General features: G+C 44.3%; 1 protein-coding gene across 3 annotated transcripts in view; it reads right to left on the bottom strand.

Annotated features, from left to right (window-relative positions):
• Positions 1 to 12500, bottom strand: part of LOC120548279 (transient receptor potential cation channel subfamily A member 1-like) — a 43380-nt gene that overhangs the window by 1854 nt on the left and 29026 nt on the right. For 2 of the 3 annotated variants that reach the window (XM_039784406.1, XM_039784409.1), the window contains exon 19: positions 12135 to 12487. In XM_039784406.1, the coding sequence (XP_039640340.1) occupies positions 12352 to 12487 (136 nt within the window). In that variant the 3' untranslated portion in view covers positions 12135 to 12351. Of the gene's footprint in view, positions 1 to 12134; positions 12488 to 12500 lie in introns of those variants that run through there. The other variant, XM_039784408.1, reaches the window with a different exon arrangement.

Here is a 12500-nt window from a genome sequence, read left to right as displayed (position 1 = left end):
CTTCCGTTGGAGCAGTCGCCCACTCATGGTCTAATAAGCACGGTGTCTGTCCCCCGGCTCAGATCGGTTAAATCAAAGGTAAACAAAAGATGCGCTATACTTAACAACCTAATTGGAATTAAAACGACTACAATAGAACAAAATAGGAAAATTAGATGTGGACTATTAAATATTAGATCTCTGTCTTCTAAAGCAGTATTGGTAAATGAGTTGATATCAGATAATAACATTGATTTATTTTGTCTTACTGAAACCTGGCTGGGCCATGAAGACTATGTTAGTCTAAATGAAGCCACTCCTCCCAGTCATATTAATACTCAAATTCCTAGAGGCTCAGGCCGAGGAGGGGGAGTTGCAGCCATCTTTGATGCAAGCCTGCTAATTACTCCTAAACCTAAATTACATTATAACTCATTTGAAAGTCTTGTTCTTAATCTTCAACATCCAAAATGGAAAACATTACAGCCAATTATATTCGTTGTTATTTACCGAGCTCCAGGTCCGTATTCTGAATTTTTATCTGAATTCTCAGAGTTTTTATCATGTTTAGTCCTTAAATCAGACCAAGTACTTCTTGTAGGTGATTTTAATATCCATGTGGACGTTGACAATGACAGCCTTAGTACTGCTTTCAACTCATTACTGGATTCAATCGGTTTCAGTCAGAGTGTGCACAAGGCGACGCACTGTTTTAACCACACCCTCGACCTTGTGCTGGCGTATGGTATTGAAATTGAGGATTTAATAATATTTTCGCAGAATTCGGTATTATCAGATCATTCTTTAATCACTTTCGAATTCTTACTACCTGATTATATTAAATTAGATAAAAGCTCCTACACCAGATGCCTATCTGACAGTGCTATAGCTAAATTTAAAGAAGATATTCCAACAGCATTCGACTCTATGTCATGCCTTAACATAACAGAGGACCTTTATGTTAACCTCAGTCCCTCTCAAATTGATGCATTTGTGGAGCGGTTGTTACGACATGCCTACGGACGACCTTAGACTCCGTTGCTCCCCTGAAAAAGAAGATGATGAAGCAAAGGAAACTAGCACCTTGGTATAACTCCCAAACTCGCAAATTAAAACAAATCTCGCGAAACCTCGAATGTAAGTGGCGTTCCACCAAACTGGAAGAATCTCGTTTGGATTGGCAAGAAAGTCTCAAAACCTATAGGAAGGCCCTAAGAAAGGCCAGATCAGACTATTACTCATCACTAATAGAAGAAAACAAGAACAACCCAAGGTTTCTTTTCAGCACTGTCGCCAGGCTGACAGATAGCCACAGCTCTACTGAGCCATCTATTCCTCTAGCTCTGAGTACACTGTAAAAACGAAAATGTTGTGAAAACTCAAAATTTCAAGGCAACTTACTGCACTAGATTTTTGAGTTTTGAGGCCAACTCAAACTCCTACGTTTTGAAAATAGTTCAGCCAACTAATAATGTTTTGTTCAAATAATTAACTTTCATATGCTGTGCCAACTAATAATGTTTTGTTTAAATAATTAACTTTCATATGCTGTGCCAACTAATAATGTTTTGTTTAAATAATTTATCTTTCATAGATATAAAAACTTAAAATCTTAAGTTTCACATACTAAATAATTCAAAAAACAGTCATGTCAACTAATTATCTTTTGTTCAGATAATTAACTTTTGTGTGTAAAAACTAAGTTTCGACTTCTAAAAAAGCCCCCGTGCAAAATAGGGGCCCATCTAAAGCTGCTGATCTTGCATCACTTGACATAAAAGGGCCACTAGTGAAGTGACGCGCCGCAGAATACTGGCTGAAGGAAGCCTATTACTGCTCAAAGTCTAACACTACAAAACTCCAGCTCTTCTTATCAAACGTAACAGTCACTTACCTCATGGTTACAAATGTAAACCAGCACAAAAATGACAATTACCAGGCAACAAAACATTACATTCTAAGCAGACATGTTTAATAAACGGAATTCATAAAGTTACATTTGTATTTCGAACAAACTGCAAACTTTTCAGCAAAGTTTGACACAACCATTTACTGCCTTGCATCATGGGAATTGACCAGCCAATGAACCACCTGACTGCAGTACGCAAATCAGAGTTCAAGGCATAGAGCAGGCCGAAAAGGTAGGCAACTGAAAACCCCTGCAGAACTGCCCAGGAAACCCTGTTTTAGCGTGGAGCATGAAAAGAGTAATTGACCTGGCCTCAATTTGAGTCTAACTACAATTTCAAAGTGGCGCCACCATACATTTTGAAGTGAGACCAACTTATCACAATAAACTTAATACAGTGAGTTGAAGTAACTACTTTAACAAAGTTTATAATGCAATTATGTGTTTTTTGTTCTGTTTAATTGAAAATCAAAGTAAGATGAGCAATTTCAAGTTCTCGTTTTTACAGTGTAGTGATGACTTCATGAGCTTCTTTAATGATAAAATTACAACAATTAGAGATAAAATTCATCACCTTTTACACTCAACTTCTAACGGTTCACCTTTAAACGCAGAGTCGCTAGAAATAAAGACTAGTCTCGACATATACTTAGACTGCTTTTATCCTATAGACCTTCAACAATTAATGTTAAAGATATCCTCAGCTAAGCCATCTACCTGTCTCTTAGACCCCATCCCAACGAGACTACTCAAAGAAGCATTACCTGTGGTTAACACCTCATTACTAGATATGATCAATATGTCTCTATTAACAGGTTAGGTACCACAGTCATTTAAAGTAGCTGTGATAAAACCTCTTCTGAAAAAACCCACCCTGGATCCTGAGGTCTTAGCAAACTATAGACCTATATCTAACCTTCCCTTTCTATCCAAGATCCTTGAGAAGGTGGTTGCTAATCAGTTATGTGATTTTCTACATAGCAATAGTTTATTTGATGACTTTCAATCAGGATTTAGAAAGAATCATAGCACAGAGACGGCACTGGTGAAAATTACTAACGACCTTTTAACTGCTGCAGACAAAGGTCTTGTCTCCATTCTTGTTTTACTAGATCTTAGTGCTGCATTTGACACTATTGACCATTCAATCCTGTTACAGAGATTGGAACACTTGGTTGGCATTAAAGGAATTGCTCTGAGTTGGTTTAGGTCCTATTTCTCTGATCGATCTCAATTTGTGAATGTAAATGATAAATCCTCCAAGTACGCTAAAGTTAGCCATGGGGTTCCTCAAGGCTCAGTGCTTGGACCAATTCTATTCTCCTTATATATGCTTACTCTAGGCAATATTATTAGAAAACAATCAATTAACTTTCACTGTTATGCGGATGACACCCAATTATACTTGTCAATCAAACCAGACGAAACCAATCAGCTAGCTAAATTTCAAGCGGGCATTAAGGATATAAAATCCTGGATGAGCTATAATTTTCTGATGTAAAACTCTAACAAAACTGAAGTTATTGTGCTGGGCCCTAAACACCTCCGAACTTCATTATCTAAAGATATAGCTACTCTGGATGGTGTTGCCCTGGCCTCCAGCACCACTGTTAGAAATTTAGGAGTTATCTTTGATCATGATATATCCTTTAATGCCAATCTAAAACAAACCTCAAGAACAGCCTTTTTTCATCTTCGTAACATTGCCAAAATTAGGAATATCCTGTCTCAAAACGACGCTGAAAAACTAGTCCATGCATTTGTTACTTCCAGGCTGGACTATTGTAATTCCCTACTGTCAGGTTGCTCAAATAAGTCCCTTAAGACTCTCCAGCTGATCCAGAATGCTGCAGCGCGTGTTCTCACAAGAACTAAGAAAAGAGATCATATTTCTCCTGTATTAGCTTCTCTGCATTGGCTTCCTGTTGAATCCAGGATTGAGTTTAAAGTCCTTCTCTTGACCTACAAAGCTCTAAATGGTCTAGCACCATCATATCTAGAAGAGCTCCTAATACCTTATTGTCCCACTAGAGCACTGCGCTCCCAAGATGGCGGAGTACTGGGTGTAACTAGAGTCTCTAAAAGTAGAATGGGAGCTAGAGCCTTCAGTTATCAGGCTCCTCTCCTATGGAACCAGCTCCCGATCTGGGTTCGGGGGGCAGAAACTGTCACCTCATTCAAGAATGAACTTAAAACTCTCCTATTTGATAAAGCTTATAGTTAGGGAGTGAGGAGTTGCAGTGTTCACCTAACTGGCCCAACTGCTTCTCTTCATAATTGTTAGATTAATAATACATAACAAAGTAGAGGGAGGCAGGCCAGCCAAGCCAGATCCGGCAGGGGGAGAGTTCTAAGCCCGAAAAAGCTACCTCTCCTTATGACCTGTCTCTCTTAGTTACCTGTTATAGTTACGCTGTTATAGTTCTAGACTGCCGGGGGACTTCCTTCCTTTGACACACTGAGCTGCTCTCTCCTCTCCCTTTCTATTACTGGTACTATTACTATTACTATTACTATTTGTGTGCAGCCCGTCCCAGAAATGCTTGTTACTAATCCTAGCTTTTGGGGAGTTTACTCCCCGGAGTCCTTATGCTTTTTTCCCCCAGCGTATTTCCTTGGAGAACGTTGGCACCAAGATCCTGGTTGCAGGTGGTCCTGCTGCACTCCCTGCTGAGCTCAGCGATGCCCTGCAATGTCATGCTGCGTCCTGCTGAACCCTGCAGCTTCCCGCTACATCCAGTCACTGTTCCATTATTAATGTGACTACTATCGCCACTGTTCATCACACCCCCAACCGGCTCATCAGACACCGCCTACCAAGAGCCTGGGTCTGTCCGAGGTTTCTTCCCAAGAGGGAGTTTTTCCTCGCCACTGTCGCACTGCTTGCTCTTGAGGGAATTACTGGAATTGTTGGAATTGTTGGGGCTTTGTAAATTATAGAGTGTGGTCTAGACCTACTCTATCTGTAAAGTGTCTCGAGATAACTTATGTTATGATTTGATACTATAAATAAAATTGAATTGAATTGAATTGACAGACATGTTCAAATTTGATTTATTCAAGAAATTATTATTTTTTGCCTTAAATCCACCAACAATTTTCATATTATACCAACATTTGCAGCATCCCTGGCCTCTTTGGTTACTGGGAAAACTCAGCCCAGAGTAACTTTTTTCTACCTAAAAACACTTTCCTTATTATTTTTTAAAGAACTATTCAACAAAATTAACGTATTCTGACTTATTCAATGGAGCTTTAAGAGTTCCTCTCTTTTTGTTTTAAAGAATACATTTTTTGTAAGAATTACACTGAAGTTGATAAATGCAAGTTATTTCAATTGATATTCTGTAATGTTACAATCTTCGTGTGCTAAAAAGGCCAATAAGTTCCTGTAGATGGCAATGCACGATGAAAACCTTGTTGAAATCATCAATGTCTTCCCTCTTGCTGTATCAAAATCTCAGCTAGCTTTCCTCCGAGATGGTCCAAATAATGTGCTTAAAGTCAAGTCAAATTCAGTTTGTGCATGATTACATGATATAACTATTTTATAATACGGTATCCTACATTGTGGATAATAAAGCTATATATAAAATGATGAAAAAAAATAACAAGAACAGTACAGAACCGAAAACCGTGACCCTAAAACCGGGATACGAACCGAACCATGGATTTTGTGAACCGTACCACCCCTAGTTGGTACGCGGTGGAGCGTGTCCTCCGTGTGTACCTGGGTAGGTACCCGGTGGAGCGTGTCGTCCGTGTGTACCTGGGTAGGTACCCGGTGGAGCGTGTCCTACGTGTGTACCTGGGTAGGTACCCGGTGGAGCGTGTCCTCTGTGTGTACCTGGGTAGGTACCCGGTGGAGCGTGTCCTCTGTGTACCTGGGTAGGTACCTGGTGGAGCGTGTCCTCTGTGTACCTGGGTAGGTACCGGTGGAGCGGTACCGCGTGTGTACCTGGGTAGGTACCTGGTGGAGCGTTCCTTGTGTACCTGGTAGGTACCGGTGGAGCGTCACGTGTGTACCTGTAGGTACCGTGGAGCGTGTCCTCTGTGTGTACCTGGGTAGGTACCGGTGGAGCGTGTCCTCTGTGTACCTGGGTAGGTACCCGGTGGAGCGTGTCCTCTGTGTACCTGGGTAGGTACCTGGTGGAGCGTGTCCTCTGTGTACCTGGGTAGGTACCCGTGGAGTGGTCCTCTGTGTGTACTGGGTAGGTACCGTGGAGCGTCCTCCGTTTGTACCTGGAGGTACTGAGCGGTCCCGTGTGTACTGTAGGTACTGAGCGGTCCTCGTGTGTACCTGGGTAGGTACCTGCTCCGTGTGTACCTGGGTAGTAGTGAGGGTTCGTGTGACCTGGGTAGGTTGGTGATGGTGTGTACTTTCCTATTTTTGGTAGGTTGTGAGGGTCTCCGTGTGTACCTGGGTAGGTACCGTGGAGCGTCTCTGTGTACCTGTGGTATGGCGTCCAGTGTGTACCTGGTAGGTCTGAGGTGTTGTGTGTATGGTGGTTGGTTTGTGTCTGAGGTAGGTGGAGCGTGTCTCCGTGTGTATGGGTAGGTACCGTGGCCGTCTCGTGTATGTAGGTACGGTGGGCGTCTCCGTACCTGTGTACCTACCGTCTCTGTGTGTACCTGGGTAGGTACCGGGGCGGTGTTCCGTTACCTGGGTAGGTACCTGGTGGAGCGTGTCCTCCGTGTACCTGCTAGGTACCCGTGGAGCGGGTCCTCCGTGTGTACCTGTAGGTACCTGGTGGGTCCCCGTGTGTACCTGGGTAGGTACCCGGTGGAGCGTGTCCTCTGTGTGTACCTGGGTAGGTACCCGGTGGAGCGTGTCCTACGTGTGTACCTGGGTAGGTACCCGGTGGAGCGTGTCCCCCGTGTGTACCTGGGTAGGTACCCGGTGGAGCGTGTCCTCTGTGTGTACCTGGGTAGGTACCTGGTGGAGCGTGTCCTCTGTGTGTACCTGGGTAGGTACCTGGTGGAGCGTGTGCTCCGTGTGTACCTGGGTAGGTACCCGGTGGAGCGTGTCCTACGTGTGTACCTGGGTAGGTACCCGGTGGAGCGTGTCCTCCGTGTGTACCTGGGTAGGTACCCGGTGGAGCGGTGTCTCGTTGTACTGGGTAGGTACCCGGTGGAGCGTGTCCGTGTGTACCTGGGTAGGTACCCGGTGGAGCGTGTCCTCCGTGTGTACCTGGGTAGGTACCTGGTGGAGCGTGTCCTCCGTGTGTACCTGGGTAGGTACCCGGTGGAGCGTGTCCTCCGTGTGTACCTGGGTAGGTACCTGGTGGAGCGTGTCCTCCGTGTGTACCTGGGTAGGTACCTGGTGGAGCGTGTCCTCCGTGTGTACCTGGGTAGGTACCCGGTGGAGCGGTGTCCTGTGTATTTGGTAGGTCTGTCCTCTGTGTGTACCTGGGTCTGGTGAGCGTCTGTGTGTACCTGGGTGTTGGCTTCACTGTTTGCTCCGTGTGTACCTGGGTAGTACCTGGTGGGGTCCTCTGTGTGTACCTTATGGTTTTGTTTTGGTAGGTGCGTGTCCTCGTGTGTACTTAGGTATTGCGTGTCTTTGTGGTGTGGCGTCCTTGTGTGTACCTGTAGGTACTGGTGAGGTGCTCCTGTGTCTGTAGGTGTGGAGCGTGTCACGTGTACTGGGTACTGACGTCCCCGGGTGTACCTGGGTAGGTACCTGGTGGAGCGTCCTCTGTGTGTACTGGGTAGGTACCTGGTGGAGCGCGTCTGTGGTGTACCTGGGTAGGTACCCGGTGGAGCGTGTCCTACGTGTGTACCTGGGTAGGTACCCGGTGGAGCGTGTCCCCCGTGTGTACCTGGGTAGGTACCTGGTGGAGCGTGTCCTCTGTGTACCTGGGTAGGTACCTGGTGGAGCGTGTGCTCCGTGTGTACCTGGGTAGGTACCTGGTGGAGCGTGTCCTAAGTGTGTACCTGGGTAGGTACCTGGTGAAGCGTGTCCTCTGTGTGTACCTGGGTAGGTACCTGGTGGAGCGTGTGCTCCGTGTGTACCTGGGTAGGTACCTGGTGGAGCGTGTCCTCTGTGTACCTGGGTAGGTACCTGGTTGTGCGTGTCCTCTGTGTGTACCTGGGTAGGTACCTGGTGGAGCGTGTCCCCCGTGTGTACCTGGGTAGGTACCTGGTGGAGCGTGTCCTAAGTCTGTACCTGGGTAGGTACCTGGTGAAGCGTGTCCTCTGTGTGTACCTGGGTAGGTACCTGGTGGAGTACTAGTGGATGATTGATCCACTAGTAAGTAAGGGGGTTGAGGATGCCACAGCAACACTGCTGGACTTTGTTACTGGTCATTTAGAGGGCAAGAAGACACATGCACGCTTGTGTTTTATTGATTTCTCATCAACGTTTAACTGTATGCAGCCCCATATTCTTGCTCACAGACTATTGCAATTTCCTGATATTGACTTTTTTACCATATGCTGGCCAGTTGATTTCCTAACTATGAGGTCACAGAGAACACGTGTAAATCACACTTTATCTAAGGCCCTCATGTGCTCAACAGGGTCACCTGTGGGGTGTGTTCTGTCACCACTTTTATTTGTGTTCTAGTATGCTGATGATTCTGTGATAATTAGTCTTCTGCAGGATCACGAGGTGGGACACGGCACAGTTTTATCTCATTGTGCAAGGACTCATATTTACAACTCAACTTCTCTAAAACCACAAGACAATCCTCCCACCACTGCTTCAACTTTGATTAATGGCACAGCGTTAGAGGTGGTAAGCCAATACAAGTAGTTGGGCACCATTTTAGATGATAAATTGAACTTTGACACCAATACAGACTATATATGTAAAAAAAACAATCAGAGACTGTTTATTTTAAGAAAGTTGAAGTGGTTTAATGTCAACAGATCACTTCTGAAAACTTTTTATTCATCCTTTGTTGAGTCAATTTGAACCTTTGCTATGATCTGCTGGTTTGGCAATTTGAATGTAATCAACAAAAACAGACTGGCAAAAACTGTAAACAAATGAAAGTAACTGGCACTGAGCTCAACAGCGTTGGGTCTGTGTATGAGGCCAGAGCCACACAGAGGGCAACGGCCATTTGGGCTAACACCACTCACCCACTACACTCTGAGTTCTGCCTCCTACCATCAGGAAGGAGGTATACCTCCCGAAAACGTGCCAGGTCTAACAGATACCTGAGATCATTTGTACTATCAGCTGTTGGGTTTCTCAACAAACTGTAGGACATCTGCCATCCCTGCCCATGTCACAGCACATATTATATACATATTTTTAATTTACTTAAGTAAAGTGATGACGGGTAACTTAGTAACGCGTTACTCTAATCTGACCACTTTTTTCAGTAATGAGTAATCTAACGCATTACTATTTCCAAACCAGTATTCAGATTAAAGTTACTTATCTAAGTCACTGTGCTTTACTATTTTTGTCATTTTCCTTAGTAAAAATATATATTTTTGCTTTCTTCTTGCGTCGGGGAGTGAAGTCACGTATGCAACAAGTCACGTTTTCAGCATGTGGACAGTTCACCTTTTCAGCATGAGAACAAGTCACATTTTCAGCATGAGGACAGTTCACGTGTACCATGCAGCAACACAAAAGTAAACAACAATGGAGGGACGAGAGAGATGGAAATACAGTCACTATTTAGAGTTTGTGTCAGCTAAAGACGGCAATATTAAAGGGAAACTTCACCGATTAGCATTAAGCTTTGTATCAGTAGAAACCTGGTAGTATTTTTGAATGACCATGCTTTCCTTCCTCATGTCCCCCTGAGAGGGGAGATCTCTGTATTGTGGGTCTGGAAAAAAGCCTCAGATGACGCAAAATGACGATTTTTGCGTCATCTGAGGTTTTTTTGCCCAGAGGCAAAAGACTACAGCCTGTATTAGGAGCCACTTCCGCATAGCCCAAAGGGGGTTGGACTGTCGGCTTTTTCCGGAGATTGCTGAGGAAAAAACGAGTGTCAGCCATCTTGAATCCTCGCTTATCTTCTCAGCAGCAGCAGAAACTGTTCATCCCGACGGAAATTTTAGAACAACAATTATGTGCATTCAAACTACCACACACGTGTACCACCGGGATACATTGGAACACATCGGAGAATATGCAGGACACTTTATTACAGACGCAATACTCCACACACTACGCAAGCTTTGCCTGCACGGTAGTGCTCGATTCCTGTGGCCGGTAAAGTGACCTCATCAGCGGGGAGCGTTGAACAAGTGTGCCGGTGGAAAGCTAACGCTAGCCAGCCATCTGTTCACCAATCCTGCTTGCAAGTGTCCGCTCATTAAACAAACTGGACTACATCCAACTTTAATGAAACTCCCAACGTGAGTTCAGAGACTGCTGTGCTGGGTTTTTGTTGTTGTGGAAATATTGCTGTGGACAATCCAGCCTGCTGCTCTGTCACCGGGTAAGCCTACTAGTGGAGGTGGGCTGTGTTACCCCGGACTGCCTGTTACAGAAATGGGGTGATTTGTATCCAACTAACTGCTAACTGCTGGTGGAGTTTGTGACTGTAAAATGCCGACAATTCTAGCTACATCCCACGCAAATGTACGGCTGTGTTTATACTCAATGTTTATACCACAGCCCACCAAGAGCTAATGCTAGTAGCTGTGTTATCCTTCTTTTATTACATGGTGTCACTACCCAAAATGAGTAGAGTGCAGCTTTGAGTTGCGCATGCTCAGATTTAAACGGTTTACGGCATAACGTGTCATACCCGATGTTAGCCGAGTCAGACCGGCTTTGGTCGAGTGCAAATGTGAGTTGCGCATGGTCAGATTTAAACTGTTGCGGCATAACGTGTCTTACTGAAATTTGTGAAATCTGTAAAATAATAAACTTTTCTCTTTACATACAATAACAGAAGATGGAAATCATTTCTAAAACGTTTTAGCTATCTATGATTGTTTGGTTGCTGACGTTAGCTCAAAACGCCATTAAAGTGACAGTCTTTGTGTCTGATTGCTAACTTGTAGCTAGCAGTCATTTCAAAAACGTTTTAGCTCTCTATGATTGTTAGATTGCTAACGTTAGCTCAAAACGCCATTCAAGTGACAGCCGATGTTGTGTTTGATTGCAAACTTGTAGCTAGCAGTCATTTCAAAAACGTTTTAGCTATTTATTATTGTTTGACTGCTAACGTTAGCTAAAAACGCCATTAGCATCTAGTAGGCTACTTGATTGCTAACGTTAGCTAGCATCTTGTAGGCTACTTGTCGCAAAGTGACGCATGCGCAACTCACATCTGCACTCGTCGCAAAGTGACGCATGCGCAACTCAAAGCTGCACTCTACTCATTTTGGGTAGTGACACATGGCTTGGTTGAATTCTAATGTAGAATGCGGTCTGTTATTTCTTGATAACAGACTGTTGCTAAGGATAACACACCGTTGCCATGCATAGCAGAGCGTTGCTATGGCCACAGTTCTGTTAACTCTGGAGCTATCAATCCGCTGAAAGAAGTCCGGATAATGTATCAGCTGTGGCCAAAGAAAAGCATGTTTTAAATGTGTAACACCACTTGAGCCACGGTGAATCGTTTTTTCGTGTACATGGTTGAAATGACAATAAAACACACTTGTTGAGTTGATCGTCTCACTGTCTGTCTGTAAAGGGTAGGCGTGGCTTGGGAGTGGCCTCATACAGCAGCAAAGCAAGTGCATTCTGGGATTTGGTGTCTTTCATCCATATGAGCCAAAAACACATTTTCTGGCTTATCTCGGCCTAGAAGGCATCAATTTCAATTTTCTTTTCACATTTCTACTACATTAGTGACCCAATTTAAAGATATATTCAGCTTTCCAGCGGTGAAATTTCCCTTTATGGTCCGTTGTACACTCAGTGCTGGTGGTGACAAAGTGCTATCTAGCTACAAAAACACTACGTCAAATTTGAAGAAACATTTGGAGTCGCAGTGCTGCAGTCAAACTTACAGAGAAAGTCCCAGCAGGTGGTGCGAAGCAGAGAGGAGGTCCCCCACCACCCAAAACAACAAAAGCTGGACTTCGGTGCAAAACCAGTAAGTGGGGGAGAGTTGAAGACGTTGGTCTGGCAGTATGTTGTAGAGGAAATGCTGCCCTTAAACACGGTCTTTTTTGTGCCATAATAAACCAGATCCGACTATTGGCAACGCCGAGCTGCATCACAGTAAACCGTTTGTCATTTTTATGTTGAGGCTGTGGGGGTGTTGTCGGCAGTTGCTGAATGTAACTAATAAAGTAACTTGTAATCTAACTTCGTTACTTATAAAATCAAGTAATCTGTAAAGTAACTAAGTTACTTTTTCAAAGTAACTGTGGCAACACTGCTTAAGTATAGTGTACGTGTACATATACGTATGTGTCTTTATGCTCTTATCTATCTATTATCTCATGTTTTTATGTGTTTTTGTGCGAATGTGTATGTGTTAGCTACCTGTTCAATTTAACACAACTACAGCAGGAAAACTCCCTCAGACTCAGATCTGTGGCCCTGAGTCTGTTCGGTTCTGCAGCAGCTGCTCGACCAGAGTCCGGAGCTGCTGCAGCTCTGCTCGGATCATGTGCAGCTCCTGGTTCTGGTCCGTCTGAGTCTGGTTCTGGTCCCTCTGGACTCTGTTAGAGACAA

This window comes from Perca fluviatilis, chromosome 19 (genome assembly GCF_010015445.1).
Source record: "Perca fluviatilis chromosome 19, GENO_Pfluv_1.0, whole genome shotgun sequence".
Lineage (NCBI taxonomy): Eukaryota > Metazoa > Chordata > Actinopteri > Perciformes > Percidae > Perca > Perca fluviatilis.
The sequence above is the reverse complement of the archived record's forward strand: the minus strand, read 5'-3'. Positions and strand labels throughout refer to the sequence as shown.